At 36.1% G+C, this 26,085-nt stretch overlaps 1 protein-coding gene across 1 annotated transcript; it reads left to right on the top strand.

Moving 5' to 3' along the window:
• The first annotated feature begins 2,047 nt into the window (after nucleotides 1–2,047).
• NPU (ATP-dependent helicase/deoxyribonuclease subunit B) lies at nucleotides 2,048–24,948 on the top strand. The gene is made up of 9 exons (XM_010254813.3): nucleotides 2,048–2,318; nucleotides 2,406–2,468; nucleotides 2,585–2,640; nucleotides 7,847–7,940; nucleotides 18,011–18,071; nucleotides 20,592–20,673; nucleotides 23,621–23,676; nucleotides 24,295–24,358; nucleotides 24,571–24,948. The coding sequence occupies exons 1-9, from the start codon at nucleotides 2,178–2,180 to the stop codon at nucleotides 24,632–24,634; spliced, it is 681 nt and encodes a 226-aa protein (XP_010253115.1). The 5' UTR covers nucleotides 2,048–2,177; the 3' UTR covers nucleotides 24,635–24,948.
• The last annotated feature ends 1,137 nt before the right edge of the window (nucleotides 24,949–26,085 follow it).

The raw sequence follows: 26,085 nt of genomic DNA, 5'->3' as shown, positions 1-26,085 counted from the left end.
GGTGGATTTGGAGGCGGGGGTCATATTCCTCATCCCCAACCCCGATTCTAAAATTAATCCCATCCCTGTCCCCGATCCTCGTCAGGGATAAAATTTGTCCTCCATCCCCAATCCCTGATGGCGATGGGTTCCTCATGGGGACCCGAATCCTCAAAATGTTTTCAGATAACAATATTTTTAAAATAAATTACCTAAAATAAATAAAAATTTTAAATTATAAATATTGTTTTTAAATATGTTTATATATAATATAAATAATATAATAGTATATTTAATATAAATAACATTTAATATATATAATCGAGGTCGGGGCGGGGCAAGGACCTCAATCCCCATCTCCGACCCCAACCCTGACTAGGGATTCCTATTAATTCGCGTCCCCACACTACCAAAACAATCCCCATCCCCAACCCCATCGGGTTGGAGAAGTTGGGGTCCTCGTTGGGGATGGGGAAAATTGCCTTCCCTAAGCCTGGCATGGCTTGAGCTCCACGCGGGCCCGTGCTGTGCCACGGGCCAAGCTAGTTGTGGGTCGAGCCTTAGGCCAGGTCGGGTCGTGGACTAGGCCAAAGCTATTTATTTAAAAAAAATCTTAAAATTTTTATTTTATATAAATTTTGATGTATACAATTATTTATACATACAATAATTAAATTAAACAGTATAATAAAATTGAAAACAACTGTTTATTTTATTAATATTGTATATATTATATTATATAATTATAATTTTTTATAATATATATAAATATATATTATATATAATATAAAAATATATATAAATATATAAGGGCTGTACTGGGCCATGCCGGTCCCCGATTTGCACCTCTAATTTTTTTAAATTCCAAAATTACCCTTTGTGGTCAAATTTGCCCTTCATTATTCTTTAAATTTTCAAAATAAAATCCAACAATAATGTCTTATCAGATGAAACTGGGATTGAAAATACCCTAATGAAATGGGGAGGAAGTCAAGTGTCGGTTAGGTTTGTGTTCAAAATTCAAAAATCAAAACCCTAATGCAAGGAGGGAAAATAGACTCAGCGACAACCTTAATGCACGAAACCAGAGATCTTCAAGGCTTAGAACTATAACTAGATTGCTAAGATTCGATTCAAAAGAAACGCAAAAGGAAAAAAGTGAGTGAATAGAGATCTCAGTCCAAGAACCCAAAATTCAGGACTGAATTCAAAGCGGATCACATCATCAACGAGACAGAAAATGAAAGCGGAAAAGAAAAGATACCCTTGGATAATAAAACACACAAAGTCCAAGTTTTTCAGACATGAGACACCCCGGCAAAAGCCACTAGAAAACCAAAGATCGGTACGCATCCAAAAATCCACGAAAAAAGAAAACTAAAGCAAAACCCAAGACATTCACGACCCCAAAAATCCAACCCACACCAAAGACCAAAAACCAAATTCTGAGAAAGTCCCCAATTGAAAAAATCAGGCCCTGAAACTCAAATCCAGAAAGCAACCCAGATCTAGAAAAGAAATTCAAAAATCCCCCAAACCCTTCAAACACTGCAGCATAGTGAGACACAGATGGCAATGCAAACCTACAGTCACTTTTTAGTTAATCGTAGCTTGTTCTCAACTTCTCCTTCTCCCCCTCTTCAGACAGTTCAAATTTGCCGGTGGATTTTGTTGCAAGGACTAAAAACTTTCTTGAAGGAGTGATTGCCGGTGGTCCTGAATAGATATGAACACGTCAGCAAATTAGAATCAACCGTTGGTTTTATTTTGAAAATTTAAAAAATAATAAAGGGTAATGTTGACATTTCATTTTTTCGTTAACATTTACCGTCATCTCTATTGTTAGAAAATTTAAAAGTATCTTCAAGTAATTTTTTAAGTAGCAGGGTAAATTTTTTTTTTTTTCATTTGCTAAACCATAAGGGTATTTTTAACTATTTAACCATTGTTTTAACATGTGGTTTGTGTTAGGGTCAAAATAAAGGAGAATTTTTATTAATAAAAAAAAAGAGAAGTTTATTACGATTGTTAGAAATATGGGGTGATTTTTATAATTTTTCTTATAAAGCGATCGAGAGTATGTGAGATATGAGGGGGAGTAATCAGTAATACTGAAGAGTGAAGACGCACGTTGTTAATATTTTGGCCCTTCTGGCTTCTGCACAAAAGAAAAGCATTCCGGCGTTTATTCTCCAGTTATGGCGAGAAATTACGGGATCTCCGTCAACGAAAGAGTGATAGTTTTCTTGTCTTTCTGCGTATTGTCTCTCTCATCGACTACTCTATCTTACAGGCCAGGGGATATCGTTCCCATGAACAAGATGGGTCAATACCACTCGGTTCGAACCAAAAAATACATCTAAATCTCTGTTTATGTGTGCGTCCCCCCTCCTTTAGTTTCTAACTCGATGCATTTCAAATTTCAGTCGAGAACTGTTTGGCACGATGTGATTGGTCGCCATTGCCCAATTTTTGCTGTCAATCGTGAGGTATCCTCTTTAGGCTCATCAATTGTTATGTCATTTTTTGCTCTAGTGTTTGGAGAAAACTATCCTCTTTCTTCTTGGTGGGTAATCTTGTTTTTTTGCCTGTTGGTAATGGATAGGTATTGATCCCAATAGGGAAACCTACAGGTTACACTGGCGCTGATCCCTATAAAATGTAAGAACTAATTTCTTTCATTTATTTATGATGCACTTTCAATTGATGCACTTGGATATCATGGAACAATCAGACAGAATAATTTTCTATCTTAGTCATCATGTTACCAAATTAATTTGACCTAAGTAATTTCCTAACAAAGGGATGAATAACAAAGTTCCCTAGTTACAAAACTTAGATGCCAAATGCTTGACAATAGCCTCCAATTAAAACTTCTCCTCCAATTAAAACTTCTAGCAAAAAACACGTCCAGTGCTGCCGAATAAAGATCTCACTGAAGAAAATATAATCAATAAATTGAATATATAGATATACATGATCTTTAATAAACTGGATACATAGAAACACATTACCTAGTAACTATAATAAATGAATATACAATCTGTATTTCTTGTGATCCCCAAATAATTACCTAGAAGGAAGAAAAATGCCAAATCAACAATAAGTCCATTTTTAATGTTGTTGAGTCCCTTTACCTTCCACATATCCAACACTTGGCTGTTATTGAGAAGGCCTATGATCATGTTAATTGGAGGTGTGTTGATCTTGTGTTGTAGCATATGAATTTTGGGCAGAAATGGAGAAACTGGACTAAAGTGTGTATTACCTCTCCCAAATTTGCAGTTTTGATTAATGGGTAGTCTGCAGGTTTCTTTGATAGCTCCAGGGGACTTAGACAGGGTGACCCCCTGTCTCCATTACTCTTTATTTGTCTCATGGAGATTCTTACTCTGTTTTGTAAGAAGGCTGTTGAGTCTGGTGAGTGGGAAGGTTTTGCAATTGCTCTTGAGGGGGAGAAGGTTAATATTCTCCAATTTGCAGATGATACCTTATGTTTTGTGGATGCTTCTCCTTCTTAGGTGGATTTGGTTCTTGGGATTTTAACTTGGTTTGAGGTGACCTCTGGGCTTAAAGTCAATTGGAATAAAAGTCAAATCATTCCAGTGGGGGCAAGTAACCAACTTGGTTGAATGTGCGGAGGTATTGGCTTGTTAGATTGAATCCCTTCCAGTAAAATATTTGGGTCTGCCTTTGGGGGCGAGTTGTTTGCTTTCTTCAATTTGGGACCCATTTATTGAAAGAATGGAGAGAAAATTAGCATCTTGAAAGGCAAGATATCTTTCTTTTGGGGGTAGGGTTACTTTGATAAAGAGCACCCTATCCAATTTACCTACTTATTTCCTCTCTCTATTCCCTATCCCTAATAAAGTAGCAAGAAGGCTTGAAAAGCTTTAAAGGAATTTTCTTTGGAGGGGTTGGGATGAGGAGCAAATAATTCATCTTGTCAATTGGGATCAAGTTTGTCTCCCTAAGGCTGAAGGTGGTTTAGGCATAAGGAAGTTGAAGAGCTTTAATTCTGCTCTCCTTTGTAAGTGGATCTGGAGGTTTGTGGCTGAAAGTGATGCTTGGTGGAGATCCCTCATAGCTGGTAAATATGGGGTGGAGTGGGGCAACTGGAGATCTAGGGATCCTCCTCCAAGTTGGGGAAATTCTCTGTGGAAAGGGATAATGAAGAACTATTCTGTTCTAATGGATGTGATTTCAATTAAGGTTGGTAATGGAAATAGAACTAAGTTTTGGATGGATCCTTGGTGCTTGGATGGTTCTCTTGCTGAGTCTTTTCCTTTTCTTTTTCAGTGTGCCTCTAATCAAGAGGCATCTGTAGCTGAGTGTTGTAGCTTGACTGGAGATTCTGTTACTTGGACCCCTCTCTTTAGAAGGAATCTCTTTGACTGGGAGCTTGAAGAGAGTGAATATGCTGACTCTTCTCCAGAAACAAAAGGTTGACATTGTCTCAGAAAACAAGTGGTGCTGGAAGTGGAATCTGGATGGTGTTTTCTCTGTCAACATTGGCATCTAAGCTTTGCAGAATGGGTGACACTGATTTCCCATGTACTCAGGTTTGGAACCCTATTAGTCCATCTAAATCAACTTTCTGATTTGGACTATGGCTCTGGATAAATGTCTTTCTAGAGCTAACCTTGTGAGACGGGGCATTCAAATATTGGATCTATCTTGTGGTCTTTGTGGGAGTATTCCTGAATCAACAGACCATCTGTGCATTCACTGCCCATTTTCTTCTCAGTTGTGGGACTATTTTCTCAAAGCCATGAACATCAGCTGGACTATGCCAAGATCAGTAAAGGAGCTCCTCTGTTGCTGGAATATCAAAGGTCTATGCAAGAAAAGGAAATTAGTGTGGAGGACTATTCCTAGTGCTGTCTTGTGGTCCATTTGAGCTGAGAGGAATAGTAGGTTTTTCTGTAATAAGGCTAAGAGTCCAGAAGACTTAATTCAGAAAGCTGTGGGCAAGTTAATCTCTTGGGTGTCAGTTTCTGAGGAGTTTAGAAACTTGAATTTGTCTGTTTTATTTCGTTCTAACTCCTGGTGGAGTATGTAATTGCTGTGTTGTTCAGGTTGCCTTTCTGGGTCTGATCACAGCTTGTATGTGTTGCTTTGAATAAATATTACTTTACCTTTTTCCCAAAAAAAAAGAAAGATCCAAAAAAATGCGCCCAGACTCTGTAACTAAATGGGCAATGCACAATGACATGGACTGCTGTCTTTAGATCCTAGATACAGAAGCTGCAACCAGCACTAGGAATCTCATACCTATGGAAACAGGTTTGTCTCAAGTTAAGCATTTGCCTAATGCTGCTGTCCATTGCATGGAATCTATTTTAGATGGTGCCTGAGTTTTTGAAATGTTTTTGTATGGAAACTAGGAGTTACTAGCAGGAATCAAGTTCTTTATAAATGATCCCAGTGAATTAACAAACCTCCTCCTGTTCCAAGTTATATCACTTGCATCAAGATTAATTTACTGTCCTTGAAGCTTAAGCAGAAATATTGTTACTTCCTTAATTTTCCAATCCTGCGAATTCTTATGGAAACATGGCCTCCAAATTATTCTTCCATCCACCATTTCAAAGAGTTTAGAAACCTTTTCCTCTTCATGAACAGCTTGCGTAAAGAGACTCCAATGACAGTGGTTTGATGTCACACCACAGGTTCTTCTATTACACCTTTTATGAAGGAATCATACATTTTGTCAATGCCTTTGCAAAACCAAACAATCATACAAGGAGTTACACAGTTGGTCTAATCTACATCTCCATTGTCATTCAGTGATCCATATTTAGCTTTAACCAACTCCCCACTTCTTCACTATAATGCCAATGCCACTTTGTATTTATTATCTTCAATCTTCTTATCCTTAATTTCCATCCTTTGAGGAGCACAGTTTGTTTCAATCCACCAAATGGAATTTGTTCTCTTCCTTCCACCTCATCCATGGGTATAAATGAAAGATAACAAGCAGTAATTTTCTAGTGCATTTTTAATCAATATTATTTACTTTTGAAAGAGATTATGCTCTCCATGATGATAATCTCCTTTGAAGCCACTCCAAAACAAGATCCTAGATGGAGACTGATGTGCACTTGGCTCCAAGGTGATAGATCTAAATATTGAGTAGGAAGATATATGACGCCTCTGGATAGATCTTCTACACCCTTAACTTGCCTAACCAGAATTACTTTTTAAAATAAGCTGAGATTACTGGAGGCAAATATATTGCCTATCAGGCCTGAAATCACTTCAAACTAGAAGTATGATGATGGGGCTGTTAATAAGAATGATAATGTGAATGGCCTAATGAGGCCCATTAAACATGTGTACATCAGGGGAGCTCACAAGAAGGCCCAGTATCCACTGGTGATGTAACCGACATCCATAAATAGCACAAGTGATAACAAGAAAGGCATCGACCTATTCCATTTCAACTCCCAATTTCTTCTTCTTCCTCTTTTCTCTCTCAATCTGTCTAATTCTCTGATTTCAGGAGGCAAAGTCTCCCTCGAAGAACACTCTTGTGGTGAGCAGGATCCCATCATATGATCCCTTTCAAAATTCAAATACCTTAGGTGACCTTGTGAACTATCCAAAAAAAAATATAGTCATCTGCAAAGTTAAGTAACTCCATCTTATCAAACACAACCCTCACCACAAACCTCTCAAGATTGTGCCCTCCTGCTGCTTTTGCCATAAGTCTAGTCAGAGCTTCTGTCACACAAATGAATGATAAGGGTGAAAGTGGGCCACCTTGCCTGATCCCTTTAGAACTCCTGAAGAAACTGGCCGGGTCCCATTTGAACAAAATTCCAAAATTTTCCTGTTTAATATAAATGCACTTTAGACTTGGATATAGCGAACGATACCACCCTCTTCATTCTAGATGCAAGAAATCTCACCAAAGTTTTACAGAAAATTCAATCAGACTAATTGGCTTGAAACCTTTCAGCTCCCCTGCTTGCCTATTTTAGAGATGAATGTTGTGAATTGCAATTAGGCTTCTTTCAAATGGATGTATTTCTATGGAAATTCTCCAAACCCCTCATTTCTTCACAACATCCCAGAAATTCTTGCAAAACAACATAGTAAAACCACTTTCCCCCAGGGATTTGTTCTCATCCGTTTCCTTCATGATCCTCCACACACCTTCTCTTTCTCTAATGGTTTATCCAAATCATCCTGCTCTTCAGTCAGCTTCTCAGAATGGATTTTGTCTTTTGACAACTATATCATCAAGAAAATATTACTAGTATCAATCAGAAAAAGGGGCTAGAGTAAATGGTCACTTTTAGGTATCTTCCGGTAATCAATCTTAATTTTATTCTCATTTCTACACCTTTTGTTTCGAAATTTGCATTGCCTATACCGTATTTGTACCATATCCATCTTAAAATGTTGTGATTTTGAAACATCTGCCCTTAGTTTCAACTTTGCATTTTTATTTTTAACTCAGAGATCATGTTGGGGATTTATTTTGTTATATTTAACATGCCTTCTACTTTCTTGAAATTGTTTTTTTATATGCTATGCACTCATTTGCATGTTTTCACCATATTACTACAATGAACCAGAAAACATATTATACTGGTGGCCTCATCCAATTTAACATTAAGATATGCAATCTTGTGTTTTTAGAGTACACTTTCTTTACCAGAAATCATTTTAACTTTATTTTCTTTTAAATTTTTTATTGGTATGTCATTTTCCTTGAATTCCTAATATTTATTTATATAGCTCCTTTTTTTTCCTTGCAACCCTTGCTATCCTCTGATATGACCCATTAGTGTTTTTTTTTTTCTTCTGGAAATGCAATGGAATTCCAGACATGTTATTAGGATTGCTGTGTATGCAGATCTTTCCAAGTTGGCAGGGAGAAATTTCTTATTCCGTGGCTCCTTGTAATAAACCGGAAGAGTCCTGAGGTTCCAATGATTGATGTACATTTGGTAAGGTTTTCATATGCTTAACATGTAAGCTTTGATCATTGGCAAGAATATTTCATTCAGGTGAGGCTAGAAGAAAACAAGTACAATGAAGAAAGTGTACTTACAAGATAAAGTGTGAAAATTAAAATGACAAATTACAAAAGGAAAGGCCCATGCTACTAGAAAAATCGGCTGTAATAATTCCTTCATTCTCAAGAACATCCAGTGTATAATGTGCTGATCTAACTTGAGAAAATTTGATGTTTATGGAAAATGCAAAATAATAGGGTCTCTTCAATAATGTTGGAAAGTCTCTACATCCCTTCTCATTCTAGCTATTTATTTAGGACCCATAGGAATGGGAGATTCTGGAAGAGTCAAACCGCTAGCTGTAGAAGGACAAAGGATGGGCAGGACCACAGGAGTTTGGAATTCGGGAACATAGTGGTGGAAGGGGATTTCAAAGGTATAGTGGGATAGTTAAGAAATGGCAGCCATGGAACGTGGTAACTCTGCCACAAATTGAGAGAAATCAAACATTTGGAAAGAATTAGTTGACATGTTCACTTTGGTCCAAAGATCAACAAACAACCTAGTTGATTCATTGGCCAAACAAGGGGTAAACAGGGAACAAATGTACCAGGGGGTAACTGTTTAATGGTGTTTGTAATCCAAGAATTATAGGGTTAGGTAGCTTTGGCTAGCTTAAAAAATAGGGTCGACCTACGTTGTTCATAATATATATTTTTTAATTTTTATTAAAAAAGCTTCCTACATTACCAATGAAAAAAAAAATCTTTTCTACCCACAACATTCTCTTTAAGAAGTAATCTTTTAGAGATTGTTAGGTTTCAACTTTTTTTAATGATTGAAAATTCAATATTTTATTGATAATAAAAAGAAAGAAACTTTGAGCTTTAATCACTTCCTGTCTTGTGCAGTTGTGCCTTTCAGTATTGATGAATAATCTTTTACATACTCTTTTTTCCTATTTCTTTTGCAAAAATACCCTTAATCTTGGTAGGATCCAGGTTGCTCAGTTTTTTCACTTCATCCATCGTGGAGATTTAAGCTTTCACCATATTTTGATTAGGAGGCTATCTCCATGAGCAAGATCCCCTTAGAAGTCTAATAAGATGTTGGCATTCATCACCTTAGTTTCTTTCTTTCTAACCTCCTTGATTATAGGCTGAACTTTTTTTTTTTTTTTTTTGTTCTCAAATCCTATTCACAGTTGAAGATATTAGTAGATGGATAGTGGTTTCACAACTTGCCTTTGTTTTAGTCAATAGAACAGTGGACAAAGAGAAGAGAAGTGAAAGAGAGAAGAGGAGAAGAGAGAAAGAGGATGAGAGAGACACAAGATTATGCTGGCGGCGCCAGCCTTTTTTATTATATATACTAGGGCGACCGTACAACTTAAAGGAAAGGAGAAAAAGACTAAAGTGCCCCTTGCGGCATACACCTAATATTACATCAGCCTTAAATGGAAAGCACACATATAACGATATTTTCTAAGTCATCCTTTTTTTAGAAAGACTTCCACAAGTATTGATCTTTAGATGGAAAAGCCACACGGAGCTGATTTGATGGTATAATGGCCTTTAAAAAGAGCAGCTGATAAAAGATGGCCTTAAGAAAGAACACAAGAAAAATAACCAATGTGATCAAATGTTTAAATTCTTCTGTTATTCTCTTTAAGATCCAAAAATAGGCCTTCTAAAGTTTCAACAAGTAGTATAACCTTCAAAACCTCATGATCCCTAAATGCTTGTCTTGAAGCCAAAATTCCAAGATGGGTAAGTGCTAGAGGAGAAGACAAAGGAGGATAATGGGATTATTTTTTTTTTTTAAGAAGAAATATAGTATATTCTCTCCATCAAAGGCCTTCCCAAAATCTAACTGTATTTCCCTTACTGGGAGCATACCTGATGTATTTGTGAAACAAGTCAAGAATGGAGTGGATAACTGCCCAACGATAGGCTAAAATTGTTTTGGATGTCAATTTGCCTTACATCCATTTGGTTGTCTGCCATGGATACTGTTTATTAGAGTACCATAGTTTATCAGAGCACCCAACAAGAAAGGTAGTCCCTTTTGGAGTCACCTAGCTCCCACAAGAAATTCCCGATGCTCCACTCTAAGATTTTGGTCACTTTTATTAGGGCTCTAGAAACTAACAAGTAAACTAGGAAGTTAAATGTGTGGTCTTGATAAGACCAATCCTTTCCTTAAAAGAGATATAGTTCCTCTCTTCTAGCAAGACTATCTCATAGTGCATCTTTTCACCATAGCCCCCAAAAGACAAACCTAGGGTTTTCTTTAACTTTTCATCTAAAAAGACAAAAGATCTAGGGTTTCCTCCTAGAGGTAAAATAGTAGTTCATTGGCGAAATTGCTTTTATCAAGGTTAATTTACAACTTAGTTTCCCAAAGCATCTGATTAGAATGATATATTTAACACTCTTTCCTCACTGTTATCTTATAATCATAACATCAGCAATTGCAAATGAGATATTGAAACACCCTCGGAACCTGCCTTGAAACCTGTAATTAGAAGTAAATATATTTAAGTGAATAGCAGAGGCAACATGGATGTGTCACTGTTGGGCTCCCTACTTGGCAGGAAAAAAAATCCTTGGCTAAATAGAACTATTCACAAGAACAAAGTAGTATTTGTTATTAAAGCAACTCCTGATCCATATCCTCCATTTATACCAAAAAACCTAACCTCTGTAGGCCAAGAATGGTTTAGTTAACATCATTGTCGATCACTGCTGCTTATGTGGGAAAGCTGAGGAGAATATTCAGCATATTTTAGTCCATTGTGAGTTTTCAGCAAGGGTGTGGTCTCATGCTTTAAAGCTGTTTGGTATGAATTGGGTTATTCCTCCGGATATTGCTTCTCTGTTCTCCTCTTGGCGGTTGAAGGTCTTTAGTTAAAGTGGCACGTTACTTTGGAACCTAACCCCATTGGTGATCTGTTGGTGTATCTGGATAGAAAGGACGGTTTCCTGTTTGAAGACCTTTTTTTTCCTGCTCAAAAACTTTGTGCAAAATTTGAAAGAATTCTGATCAAATGGGCTTCTGTTAGTAATATATTTTAGGGTGTGCATTTTAGGCATTTTAGTGAGCTTTGGGATAATATTTCGTGGGATAATGATGTACTATTTTAATTTTTCCATTTGTCTTTTTCTTTTCCCCTGCTTTGCAGTTGTTGAGAAATCTCTCCTCATCAGCATGCTCTTTATGCTTTTAATGAAACTAGTAATTAAGCAGATGCATTGCACGTGAGAAAATTTTCTTCATATTAATTACTTGAATTTTAGATATATCATAGTTAAGATAAAAATTGAAAATTAACAAAAGCAATAATATGATTAAAAATAAACTTAAATGCTAGCTTTGTAGCAAATAACAGTTATTATTATTGTTATTATTATTATTATTATTATTATTATTATTATTATTATTATTAAATTTTGTATTCCATTTCTATCATAAATAAAAAAAACTTTTATTTTAACAATTATTTTTATTTAATATGATGAATATTAACATTAGAAATGTTCTCAAATGTTTTCTACAAATTATGTACAATTTTATTTTTGGTGTTCTATTATTTTTTAAATATTTATTATTCAATTATGACATTATGGTTTCTTTGAAAAGTTGGATCATTGACCCACCATCTAGATAAGAAAATAGATTTGCTTTCGGATTCATTTTAAATTAAGGAAAATTATAATCAGAGTGGGTTGTACATTTAAAACTCTAGCAACCGGCTCTACAGTTCAAATTATAAAAACCCCTGCCATGTCATTGGAGGCTTATGTGGCTGTTGCTAACATGAGACTCTTAATCTATGTTGGACACAACAAAAATCTTATACCAAAATTGCCCTTTAATGCTAGGTGGTTGGAAAATAAGAAAAGGGTTTTTAGTTTCTTTTCCTCTCTCTCCCTCTCACTCTCAGAGTCGTCTCTCTCTGCTCAATGACTGTGTGATTTGAAAATAAATAAAAATGGTTTTCGGTTTTAATATTTATGTTCTCTCTATCAATTTCTCTCATTCTCTCTCTACTTATCATTCTCCCTTAATCTCTCTTATTCTCTTTCTCGGTCGATCTCTCCTTCTCCCTTAATTTCTATTGTTCTCCTTCAGTTTCTCTCCCACTCCATCTCTCAATTCTTTTTTTTTTTTTTTTTTCTTACACACTTATATGGTATTAATCAGACCGTATAAAAGAACATGAGGCCAACTTGGTATGGTTCAAAAATCATTTCACCAATTTGATAAAAATTCACAAGAAACTCTTGACTATGAAATTTACACCAACTTGATAGAAATTTATATCTTGATTGTACAAGTGATTGATCCCTTTAGTTTTTTATACTATCGGATTAATATTGTATAAATTTGTAAGAAAAATTAAAAAGAACGATAGAGGGAGTAGGAGAAAGACTGAGAAAGGAGATATTGATTGAGAGAGAGAGAAAGAGAGATTTTGATTTGGTTATAGATCAAAGCTGAGAGAGTGGGAGAGACAAAGGGAGCGGGAGATCGAGAGGTGACTATGGGAGTAAGAGAGAAGGGAGGGAGATCGAGAGATAGAGGGAGCGGGAGAGAAACTAAAACCTATTTTTGATATAGGTTTTTTGTTGTGTCCAACATGGATTAGGAGTCCCATGTTGGTAATAGCTAGATAAGCCTCCAATGACATGGCGGGGGTTTTTATAATTTGAAATGTAGAGCCGATTGTCAGAGTTTTGTTGGTTTCTAGACCAACTTGCAACCTAATTTTAAATGTACAACCGGCTTTAACTATAATTTCCCTTTAAATTATATATTTCATTTACATTATATAAAAAATTTTTACTTATCACACTTAATTTTTGTTTATCTATGATATCATTTGACCCAAACCATGAACCCACCACCCAAAAAGAAAAATAGTTTGATTTCTAGGTTGACATTAAATTTCGTATTACATGTCCATCATTGATAAAATTATTTCTTATCTATAATACTTTTTTTTTTCAATATAATGAACGCATAATATTAGAGATGTACCCAATATCTTATTTTTTATAAATATATAACATTAAATATGTGCCCAAAATTTTCTCTATCCTTTTTTTTTTAATTTTTGTGATTCTTTGAATTTTCTATTTTTCAAAGTTTTATTATTTGACTATGACATCTAGGGCTGATCACGGTTTGGTTCGTGAGTTTTTTTAATCAAACCGACTTGGCTGGTTTCTTAATAATTCGAACCAAAATTGAACCATTTTTCATTTTTTTTTGGTGCAGTAACCTTGGACAATGAACAAGCTAGAGCCTGAAGGCCTGTATATTTATGCAAAAAAATAAAAAATACACCATAAATGATATCTATGAAAAAAATAAAAAAATACCTTAAACAAGTTGAAGGCTTGAAGTCGAACTTGGACGATGAACACTGAAGTGGTAGCCAATTTGTTGGTGCCGAACTGGTTGCTGTCGCTTGAACCTGAAGTGAGAGGTGGCGGAGATGATAGGTGTCTCCAGAGAGGGAGTAGCTGGCGCCTGGCCTTGGTGGCTTGGTGCTTGCCGGCGACTGGCGTTGCCACTTGGCGATTGGCACGAAGCGGTGGAGGAGATGACAGGCAAGAGGGAGAGAGAGACAGAGAGTGAGAGGAAGAGTTCTCAGTTCTGGGCCTTATGGCGTGGCCTTAATAGAGAAGGGAGGGGGAGAGGCCGTCAAAGGATGACCGTCGACCGACGTCGACGTCGAATGACAGAAGATGACGATCGGCGCCAAAGGAAAGCAAGGGGAACTGAGGAGGAAGATTAACAAGAGGAAAGCAAGGGTTTTCAGTTTTGGTATTAGCCTTTATGTATCGAAGAAGGGGAAAGGGGAAAATTCAAAAAGTCAAATGGTAGTGGGTTTAATAAAAATAAAAATATAATATATAATACATAATATATATAATTTATTATTGTATATATATACCGGCCGGTTCGGTTAATCGCCGGTTTTTTGAAAAGGTTAACTGAAACTGAACCGAAACTTGTGGTTTTTTAAGAATAGCGAACCAAAACCGAATCGGCCGGTTCAATTAACCAGATTTTTGGTTTGGTTTCGATCGGTTTTTCAGTTCGGTTTGGTTTTTCTGGCTTTTTGGCTCACCCCTAATGACATCATTTCATTTTTTAGGTAGATTTTAAATTTGGCATTCCATTTTCATCATTAGTAAAAATACTTCTTACATTTTATACTTATTTATTTTAATTTTTTATTATTTAATTATGGTATTATTTATTAATCCATTTGACCTCAAATGGCCGAATTGCTTGCCCACCACTGGGAGGGAAGAAAATGGTTTTGTTTCAAATTACTTTTCAAAATATTTATTTTTATACTATTAAAATTAATATTGTGGATTTCATTACAAGAATTTAATGATGAGAAAAATATATCTTAAATATAGGATTTAATGAGAGAGAATAGGAAAATATTTTTATTTTCAATTAAATTTTGCATTCCATTTCCATCATTAATAAAAACATTTCGTATTTATCATACTTATTATTGTTTAATATGTATGTTAAAAATGTTTCCATTTTTTTTCTTTTTTTTTGATCAATAATAGATTCATTCAAATCTTTGAAATATCAAAATATTTACAGCAAGGAAGACAAGAACTGAGCCCAAAACATTGCTTCCCTTTCTATCCCTTGTTTAGCTAATCCATCAGCTAAGGAGTTAGCTGATCTCTTAACCCAACTCATCCTGATGTCCATCTCCCGCACCAGCCACCTGAATTTCCTCTTCTCATTTCTATAGTTCCATAAACCGTAGTCATCTTTAATCAGCCACCCTATCACCACCTCCAAGTCCCCTTCAATTATGAGTTTCCTGACAATCATCTCCTTGGCTTTCTGAACTCCTTCCATACTGCCAAGATCTCAGCTCTAAGGGAATCCCCCACACCAATTGGGCCTGAGAACAGGGCATAAATGACCCCGTTCTCATCCTTAAAAACACCTCCAATCCCTGATTGTCCCGGATTCCCCCTACAACTCCCATCAAAATTTAACTTTAAGAAGCCAACAGGTGGGGGAGTCCAGGACACCCTTATTATTGGTTTGACCTGAGTGCAGTTTGCAATCTCGCCCCACTTTCTCAACATGTCTTCCACTGTGTAATCTGTAAATAGTTCTAGTGATTTCAGCCACAATACTGCCCTTATGTGGATCACAGCCCTCAATTCTTCAGCCCCTCTCTCATTTTTCTAAGAAGATCCTAGTATTTCTTTCTTCCCATAATGTCCAGTATACTACAGCCCTCAGACCTCTCCACTTAGTCCTTCCCCTTTTCATGTGCCACCTGAAATAGGAAGGGGAAAATAGGCTCTGCAAGTTTGATGGAGGATTCCACCTACACCCAAAGAGAGAAAAAGCCCACTCCCAGATTGACTTTGCAAATTGGCAAGACACTAGTAAGTGAAAACCAGTCTCCCCGTCCGCTTTGCAAAGAACACACCAATGAGGTTACAAACAAGTATTAGGTCTCTTCTTTTGGAGCAAATCCCCAGTGTTGAATCTTTCCAAATAGGCTTCCCAACAAAAACTACCAACCCTAGGAGGAATCGGTCTGCACCAAACCTCACTAACTGGGAAAGGGGAAGTTGTAGGACTGGTGGACTGGCAAAGGACTTTGGAGAAGGAAGCTCAAGAAAAAGAGCCCGTGGGGGTAGAGGTCCAAATTCTAGAGTCCACCTTAGAAGGGTCCAAGAAAACATTATCAAGAAGTTCAAGAGGCTTGAAATACTATCAAGGTCTGAATCCCTCACAACCCTCCTCAGACCCAGGTTCCACCCAAACCCCGAACTGGAAGAAGAAGGGGTGATGAAAGAAGAAACTGGCTCATTTTTAAATTCAGAAAGAGCATACAAAGAAAAGAAGGAAATTGTTCCTTAAGAGGAACATTTTTTCTACTTTCATTTTATCTATTTTTTCATTTTATTATTTAATCATGGCAACATGAATTGACTCATTTGACCCAAAATGGTTTAATTTTTTACCACCACCTAGATGAAAACATTATTTTTTCTAGGTAGATGTTAAAAGTATATGCTTTTATGTTATTGGAATTATTAATTTATTAAGTATGGATTTAATTAATAGAACTTAATAATGAGAACTTGAGAAGAAACAAAGATGACTTAAGTATATGATTCAATGAACATAAATGCAAGTTAATAACTTAAATGTTGGATTTAATGAGAGGGAATCGAATGCATTTAATATCAATAACTGATTACCCTATTTGCGCTCATTTTTATCAGTAAATTTAAATATAGAGGGGTAAACTTTGTTCTCAAAAAATTCCAGAAATATTCTTGAGGCCATTCATACTTCTTAAAGTAGTATAAATCTTTACCACTTTTCAAAAATAAAAGAAAGAATGATTAGTTAACATCACAGGCTTTGTCTAAACCTAGTATGCATACAAAGCCTTTATTCCCAGATTTTAACATCATCATCATCCGTTTGGTTTAGTGCTCATTAGCTATTAAGATCTAATATGTCATTTGCCTCTCCTGAACAAAAGCTTCTTGGTAAGGCTAGAACTTGTTTTTGTGCCTTGTGCTTTCCTGTCACCTAACTGATATTTAAGCATGATGCCATCCGTTAAGAGGAAAAAAGTTACTTAAGAATCAAAATGTGTACTATATGGATAAGCAATTAGGATATGGTGCAATAGTCGACTTATGGTCGTTACAAGTGACTAGGGTTCAAATCATATTTCCCTCATATCCGCAGTTTTTAATGGACTATTTTAGTGGCATGTCAAATTCAAAATTGAATTTGAATATTGCCTTAAATATAGCCTTAAATGTTGCATATAATTCAAATTCAAAATTGAATGTTGCCTTTAATGGCGTGTCAATTGTCTTAAATGTAAGACTTAATTAAAAGTGATTTGTAAGACTTGATTGAGTGATTTAATCGAGGGAGAGGGAGGGAAATAAAATTTGAATTTGAAAAGTACTAAAATTCAAATTGTAGCAGCTGATACATGCATTGTATCGGGCCTGTATCAGATGATACAGACCCGGTATGGATCGATATGGGCCCATATCGGCCTCGATACGAACAAAAAGACTGGCCATTTCTACATTTATTGGGCCCTCACCAAAACGATACTTATCGGCTGATATGGCCCAATACATTGCGAAATTTTGAGCCTTGTCTTCAACTATTCCAGCAACATGGAACAAATATCAGCCACAAATCTTCTATTACTGTTTAGTTTTCCTTAAAAGATTCTTCTCATTCTTTCTTTCTAAATGCCCCATCAGATTGCAAATGGGATAGTGCTGTAAACAGTTTTTGATTTCTTATCACTGGAAAAGGAGGTCAAAGAGAGAATCTCATGTGGTTGTATAGGACTGAAGTTGGGCTGTCTAATAGGGCAAAGAAGTATCAGCAAATGAATTCCATCAAACTATGATCAGTTGTTAAAATGCTATCCAAAGAAAGCAACCATGCTAACACTTCCACTTTTAGAGGGATTGGATCATCCCATACTCCTTTGATTTGAAACTGCTCCTCCTGGTCTTTAATAACCACATTATAATACAACTTGACAGTGAACTGTCCATCTACACATTATTTCCCACCATATGGCATTTGATAATAAGGGATTTATGATATATCTTTGTTCAGTCCAAATTTCTGAATGGATTTCTTCTGCTTCTAATTATCTGATATTACTTCTGATAAGCTTGTCACATGTAAGCATCTAGTAATGGGGGATTTCTTGTACTTCTAATTTGCTTTTTCTTTTTTCAGCTGGTAATGACAGCTTTTGATTTTGTTAGTTGATAAAAAAATCCTTCAGGATACCATGATTCAAAACCAACCAAGATCTCAAAAACTAATTGAGCATGGTGGTATAATTTGTTAATTTGAGTTTAAATAAAAAATGTTTTTACTGATTCTAATCAAAGAGCAAGTTCATTGTAATGATAACAGACACTTCTATAGATACCTTGTTTTGATCTTTTGCATATTTTGGTTGAAATTGAATTTTTCTGCAGAGATACTCTGGAAGTGATTTACAGGGTGTAACAGCTAAAGTTGTAGACATGCCACACCATTGTATGTCATATTCCCCTTGCTTTGTCATTCTAATTTATTTTTTCTTGAGCAGTGGAGTCTGTCACTGACTTTACCTCTACAACACACTACTTTTGAGGATATTTAATGGTCATTATCTACATCATATTGTGCTAAACAATATTCCTATGTAATTTTCCTCTCAGTATTGGTACAAATGACAATATTCCTATATAATACCTTACCTTCTTCCAAAAAAATCAAAATATCTTTTTTCATTATGATTTTTTTTCTACTTTATTAGACAGAAAGCAATTGTTTTCTTAGATCCATATCATTTTGTTTTTATCAGAAACGATAACTTTCATTAGAGATAAATTAAAACTGAAATACAGAAGTCAACCCATATCATGTTGATAATTGCATCTTGCATCTGTAGTGTGTAAGAAATTAGATCTTGAGTCTCCTCCATCATTCATGCTTTATAGCCCTGATGGAAGCTCTGCACAATTACTATGTTCTGTATTAGCATTGGAAGAGAAGTAAAGCTTGGAATATGCAGGGGTTGGATTTCATTGTTATTGAAAGGAGTCCAGAGGGAGCAATTATCAAAAAAAAAAAAAGAGTCCAGAGGGAGCAGCAAGGTGCTTTTGAGTTGAAGAGCAGGGTTGGAATAGAAACTAAAATCGTGTGGACTCCAAATCTTTGATCTATCCACAAAATTCAAGGAAGGTTTTTAGTTATGATGTCTCAAGTTCCCAACAGTCTCACTGAACTGTGAAAGCTCATGCTAATATTATCAACCCCGAAAAAGTTCTTTTCCATTGCCAATAGAATGCTTGGTATTACCCATGGTTTTCGAACCGCCGTTGACCCGGACGGTCAGACCGTTCGGCCCGGGAACCATCCAGGCAACCAGCTTCATTTTACCCCAAACCCGGTCCCTGGCCAAAAACCGTTGAATCAGTCAATGACCCGTTGACCCGGGCAGGCGAACCGCCGACCCGTTCAATGGTTTTTGGCCGTTTTTTATTTTTAATTATTTTTATTATTTTTAATTTTTGTTGTCAGAATGGGCTGTCCGTTCGAACCGGACAGTTGAACCGTTGACCCGGAAACCGGTGGCCAGAACGGTTCCGTTTCCGGGTCGTGTTTTAAAACCTTGGTATTACCTTCAACTAAATTTCAGGTTATATAATCTTGTGCTATATCCAAGAATAATTTTGAAGGGCTTGGTGCATTTTTCCTTTTTTCTAACAGTCGAAAGTCTTAACATTTCTATTTGTAGCGTTAGAGTTATGGGTTGATTGCAGTCTAAGTGGGTTTGGTATGCACCCTATTGGTAATGTTGCCTTCATCTGGCAAAGGACAAGTGTTGCCTTTGTCCTTTAGCTACATTGGTGGTAGGGAAAAGTAGGAAGATTCCCTCTACCTTTTGCTTCCTTTATAAAAGTATAAAAGTTGTGCAAATGAAGACCAAAAATAGCTGGTATTGTTTTGTCCAGCAAACCATGTCTTGGAGTGAACCATTGGAGCTGTTTGTTTACTCCCGTGTTTTGGATAGCTAACTTATATTCTATTCATTAATGAAAAAGAATTATATGTACAATGGAAGTTTTCATGCTGGTACTACCATCTAACTTACAGTTCTTTAACCAATTACATGTACAATGGAAATTTTCTTGTTAGTCTTACAGTTCTTTAACCAATTACATGTACAATGGAAATTTTCATGTTAGTCTTAACAGTTCTTTAACCAATTACACACCAAAACAAGGAATCTCTTCTTGTTACTTGCCCCTCCCTGATGTCTTTATTTCTCTCATTAGAGTCTGTAGTTCCATGTTCTAGTCTTTTAACTTTTCAGCCACCATCCCACTGTTTTGGAGTCTCCCTCCACCTTGATATCTCTCAACTTCATCATCTTTCCCATTGTTAGTCCTTGCAATAGTGCTAGTAATTCATCATTTGTGGAATCACCAATTCCTATAGGCCCTGAAAAGTGAGCAAGAATAGATCTAGAGCTGTCAAAGTTGAGCTTGAATTGGTTTAGAGTTGGTGAGTCTAATCTCTAATTAAGCCAGGTGTTGAGCAAGATGAATCGATAGAAGCAGCATTCTGTCCTAATATAATATCCTCTGATGAGTAGAGCACAAATATCTCAAAAATCTTGATGAAGATGTTTTGTTAGTCCTTGCAATAGTGCTAGTAATTCATCATTTGTGGGAATCACCAATTCCTATAGGCCCTGAAAAGAGAGCAAGAGTAGATCTAGATTGATTTGGTTTGGAGTTGGGGAGTCTAATCTCTAATTACGCCAGGTATTGAGCAAGATGAATGGATAACAGCAGCATTCTGTCCCAATATAATATACTCTGACGAGTAGGGTGCAAATATCTCAATAATCTTGATCAAGATGTTCTTTTACTCTTGTTATGCACCTATTTGATAATAATCAACCAGAATTATCATGTGTTTTGTCATGAGTTTAAACACACTCTCGATTATCTTAATTAACTATTTGTAATGTTTTGAATAATATACTTTTGTTGCTTCTGGCAGATGTTGAAGTTCATCCAAACATACGCAAGCAATTTTGGGATCCGGAATATTGGCCAAAATATGTGCTTGTCAGATATACATGGTTAGTTTCGTTAATCCCATATTATTCTTAAAATGGATGTTACCTAGGCAAAAATGTAAATCTGTGGTTTGGATCCACTAAAAGGCCTCATATTTGTTTCACTAGAAAATCTTTTATTGTTACCATTTATTGTCCGAATAGGATAGGGTAGAACCAAAATGCCTGCTGGGTCACAGGTCAATTGGTCCAACCATTATGTTGATCTAGTAGCCTGTGGCATCATGGTTAAAAAAATATGAATAGTACCTAAAATTATAAAAAATCAGAAAATTGTTACTTGTATGTCTAAAAAACAACTACATGGCACAAACCCAACAAATTGATAATATTTGAGGAAATCAAAAGGAAACATGCAGTCTAAGTTGTCATTCTTAAAGAAATATAGAACAGGACAGAATAAATAATTAAGTATGATCAAGTCCATCAAGAACCTATACACAAAATTGAAATGCATGACTTAAAAATACATACTCAGCTGGGGATGGGTTAGCAAACACATCTATAACAAGAAAACTAGAGGAACAGAGTTTGTAACTTGTTTAAACCCCTATAACTTCAGCCTAAAATTCAAAGTTAGAGAACTGTCCATTGGGCCCTCCACTAGAGGAACAGGGTATGTGCCTTGCCTAGGTCCTAGGTGTAGGCCTTTCAAAAGGTCCCCGGTACCATGCCCCTCGAGGCAAGCCCAAATAAGTCCATGTTAGGGTCCTAATAAAACATCTTAAAAAGCAATTAAAATTATAAAACCATTATTTTTTGTGTGAGAACTAAGAATTTAAGACCCTAACATGGACTTGTTTGGGCTTGTCGCGAGGGGTGTGGCACAAAGGCGGCTTGTAGAATCAGGAATGTAATATGTTTTACATCACATTAGTTACTTGAAGTAATGCAATTGAGGAAAAAAAGAGATTTTGGGTTTTACATGCTTGAAAATGTTTTATATGTTTGATTTTATTTTTAAATTTTCATTTGAATACACTTTACATGTTATGTTTATGTATTTTAATTTTAGATAATAGGTTTTTTAAAACATTTATTTTAAAATTTAAGTTTATATTTTTTATTAATATTATGTTTAATATATATATTTTTTTATTTTTTGTATTTTTGCGCCTTGTGCCTTGGGCGCAAATTGGCCCCTGCGCTTTTTTTCTGCCTTGCGCTTTTAAAACACTAGTTTAATGCCATATCCATTGGTAAATTATGAGCGTTTGAATCATTTATTACTTTTTTGACCCATGTCCTTTTCGGTCTTCCATTCAATTTGCAATAGATCACTTCTTACTGGTGCTGTCAATGGTTTCTATTTTTTGATGAATATATAGAGAAGGTTCAATGAACTATAAAATGTGTTCAAAGTAGAGGTAACCTTGAGTACTTCAAGATGAAGACAAGTTCAGCTGAGAACTCATAACACTAAAAAAAAAAACTCTTTAACACTAATCCTATGGAGCATGGAGGCACCATTTCCATATATTGCTCACTATTCGTCTACACAAAAAAATAAAACTGAAGAAAAAGTTGAATACAAAAATCACATGGAGCTGGAAGCATTGTCTCGAGGGCCATTGCTTGGTGCAATAGTGAAAACTTGGGTTGGAAATGTGTTATGGACGCCTTCCTCGGGAAGACGTACCATCGCTGCCGGAAGCAACAGGCCCCGGGCCCACCGCCAGCAGCAGCAAGGATTCAGTGATGCTCATCCTACCCAGTTTGGCAACAACAACCTTATCTAGATTAGATTAGCTCATTTTGCTTGTTCTTATCTCTTATCTTATCTTGTTAATAGCTTATCAGATTAGGATTAGCTTATCTTATCTTGTTAGTAGCTTATCAGATTAGGATTAGCTTATCTTATCCTTAGCAAGATAAAACTGGAAGTCTCCCTATTCAGCAAGGAGACTCCCTTTGATTAGGACTCTTGTAATCTCCTATTTAAGGAGACCCCATTATTGAATGAGATATCAAATTATTCAGTCAAGAGTGAGTTAGGAGAGTTGGTGATCTCTTGGACAAATTACCGAAGGTGCCAAGATAGGTTCATCACGAGCAGGAAGGAACAAGGGAAAACAGGAGGTTTTCCCCGTGGACCGACCCGTGACGAGATCCTATTCCCGGGCCCTCAACAAAATGACAATTCAGCACCCGTGTTCATAAGATTTTGGCAAAAAGTTTTGATGCTGGCTGCCAACCTAACATAACCATCCTCTATCAGGGATTGTGCTATTTAGTTTATCAAAACAAAAATGTGATCTAACAAATTACCACCTTTTTGTTTTCTTTTCATTTGGGTTTCTTTATTTTTGGTGGGTGTGTTCTAAAAATTTTGCCAGAAGTTTGAGACCTTATTGTAGATTATAGTGTCATGTTGGTATACCATTTTAAGGTTAATCAAATGTCTCGACTCTCAATTAGGTAATAATTTCTTTTGCCTCTGCTTTGTGCATAATGCTGATTAAGGTATGCCATGTATAGTTTCCCAACCTGCATTTACAGAAAACATATACAGCCATACATCAAGAATATTGAATTTTATGGGCCCTGCAGATTAGTTTCATTAAATTTCTTTTTACATGTCAGTTCAATTTTGTATAGTTACATAGAAATTTCTCTATTTCCTTTATTCTTTGTGGTGCTTCTTTTCTTGTTCATTTTCTCAGATGTGATTCATAGTGGTAAAGTAGAAGATAAATTGTGTTTCTTTACTGAGATTCACAATGTTTTAAAGCATTTTGACAAGTATTTGTGGAACAATTTTACATCTAAGAATCTGATAATTACTGCCCTCTTAACCACAGCAAAAATGTTTGGTTTTGGAATGTTAGAGGCATGCCTCATAGAGTTATTTGTTGATCCTGTTCAAGGATTATATGTAACATGCTTGGGAACTTTGTTGGCCTGTTTAAAATTTTTACAGACGATATTTTGAAATTAACTATTTTTGCAGGGAGGAGCACTCAGATATAGATGTCACAGCTGGATTTTATGCATTATTTGGATCAGGTAAGAAGGCTCCTCATCATTGCACTTGGTGAATTAAAAAAAAAAAAGTAAAATTGTATTGATATTTTGAGAAATTAAATTGGGCAAGTGTGAATGGAAACTCAGAGGCAAAACTGGAGATTTTTAGACAAAGTTTGGTTCCATCAATTTGGTGGTGCATGTTCTATCCTGTTTTTGCTTTGGCTTGTATTTGTGGTCTTCGGTCCTAAAAGAATTTAAAGGGTTCAACTGCCTTGGTACTTTTTGCTGAGTTTGGATCTGCTGACTACAACTGCACAGCACACTGCTGGACACATTCACACAGCCATACATCAGGAATATGTCTTGTACTTTATATCACTGATGTTCCCAATGCGCAGCAGTGTGATTAACAATGTGGCCAGCATTGTGTTGTGGTCAGCACAGATCTGGACTCCTTTTTGCTAGATGGAATGTTGCAAGGACACACCTAAGGCTCGGTTGGTTGTGTGCATAGGGCATGCTCTCTTCTGTTTAAATATTTTTCTGCCCTATTTTATTATTAATGATCCAGCCACTTGGAGGGTGATGAATTAAAGGGTAAAAATATTTCATTTGTTAGAAAATTTGCTTAAAGTTTATTTTATGCATGTGAAACAGGGCTCTTATTGTCTTTTATCCTTGCGATATATGTGTTGCAGTCCTCTCAGGACAAATTAGCAAGGTACATATTGGCTTCCTGTTCTTTCCAATTGGTATTTTATATTTCATTTGTTGTCCGCATGGTCCTTTTTTATTTGATAAAATTTTGATATTTAAGTTGACACTTAGGATCAAAATTTCACATCATATGAAGGAGACCTTAGAGGTTCTCACAAAATTATCTTATGCATCAATTTCGGTATTTTTTGTGATAGGAGTTTGCTGTTTTTTTAGGTTTGTGAGGGAGACTGTTGCAGAGAGCAGCATTCCTGGGGGAGGCGTGGCCAAGGTTGAGTGAACTAGTGAAGGAACTCTCGGCATGTCGGAACATCAGAAACAGAAAGGAATGCCTCTGTTTTCTCTCTCTCTGGAGGGGGGCTTGGAATCAGGATAGGGGAAGGCTTTTGGTCATTGTATATTGTTGAATTTTGTACGTGAGTCGTGAGGATTATTTCTTTCTTAACAATATCTTAATTTGACAATCCACATTTCGCTTGCAAAGCTGCAGTTAGTCATCCGTACTTGTTATCATAATTGGGAAGCTAGGTTTGTGAAGAATCATGCAAGAGCAAATAATCGATGGAGGGACTTTTCAAGTCTTCATAGTTAAAACGTGGTCCAAATTAGTGACTTGCATAGAAAATCTATTTTATGGCGCATATTTTCTTCCGTAACGCAACACTTTCATTTTGAGTATATTCGTAGATTTCTAACGCCGAAAAATTGTTCAAGTTTGCTTCCCATAATATAAATAGTTTCCCTGCTGAAAGAAAAAAATAGCCTCTTTTCAACCCCTAAAAGCATTAATATCCAATTCAAAAGTAGGTAATCAGAAAAACCCAAAAAAGAAAAAAAAAAAAAAGAGCAAATTTGAATGAGTTTAAGACAATGAAAAATGTAAATTTTTAGAACAAATAACCTAGAAGCCTAGAAGAATCTGTTCTAATCAAAATAAAACCAAATCGAGAATTAAAGCTAGTCAGATAAATCTACCCCCCAAAAAAGAGGTAGACAAAGACAAAGATAATGGAGTAGTGAGAAAATCATTAGGAGAAAGTTTCTGTTTCTTGTGCTTTTTTATAAATACGGGATCTTTTTTGGGTGCCGACTTGGGCCAGGTTACTAACACACACCTGCAAAAACAATGACTAACTTCTCTACTAATCTCAGGATTCTCAGCTTCTAAGTTTTAATTTTAGGAGAGTCGAAACAGAGAGGACGAAGCAAATTATAACGCACGATAGAATGGGTCGTAGTGTGCTGTGCCGCGAGGGCTTGACCCAAAATATTCAAACAAACCCAGCAAAGCCCTACTTCGCTACAGCATGAGCCGCATGATTAGCCTCACCGGCCTGCGTTATCTGCCAACTTGACAATACAATGGTAAAATCCAGAACCATGCCAAATACCATCTAATCATAAGCTTAAAGATTTTTCCAAACACACCCCCTCCCCGTCCCCGCCCTAAAGTCGGGGCGGGTTCAGGGTGGGGCATCCATTCCCATCAGAGACGGGGGAATCTTTGAATTTTCCCCACTCGAAGGAAATTAATTAAAAATTATCTATTTTATGAATAATTTATACATATCATATAGAAATTTGGGGTATTTACAATCGAATTATAATATTTTAGGGGTAATTCAAAAATAAAATTATGGGATCCTAAGATTTTAAGATATTTTACTAATTTACCTTTGAATTTGGAGTGGATTGGAGGAATTATATACAAAACCCGTCCCCGCCTCGTCC

The sequence above is a fragment of the Nelumbo nucifera genome, chromosome 2 (genome assembly GCF_055504915.1).
Source record: "Nelumbo nucifera cultivar China Antique chromosome 2, China Antique-T2T, whole genome shotgun sequence".
NCBI classification, from domain to species: Eukaryota; Viridiplantae; Streptophyta; class Magnoliopsida; order Proteales; family Nelumbonaceae; genus Nelumbo; species Nelumbo nucifera.
This window is presented reverse-complemented; position numbering and strand designations above follow the sequence as displayed.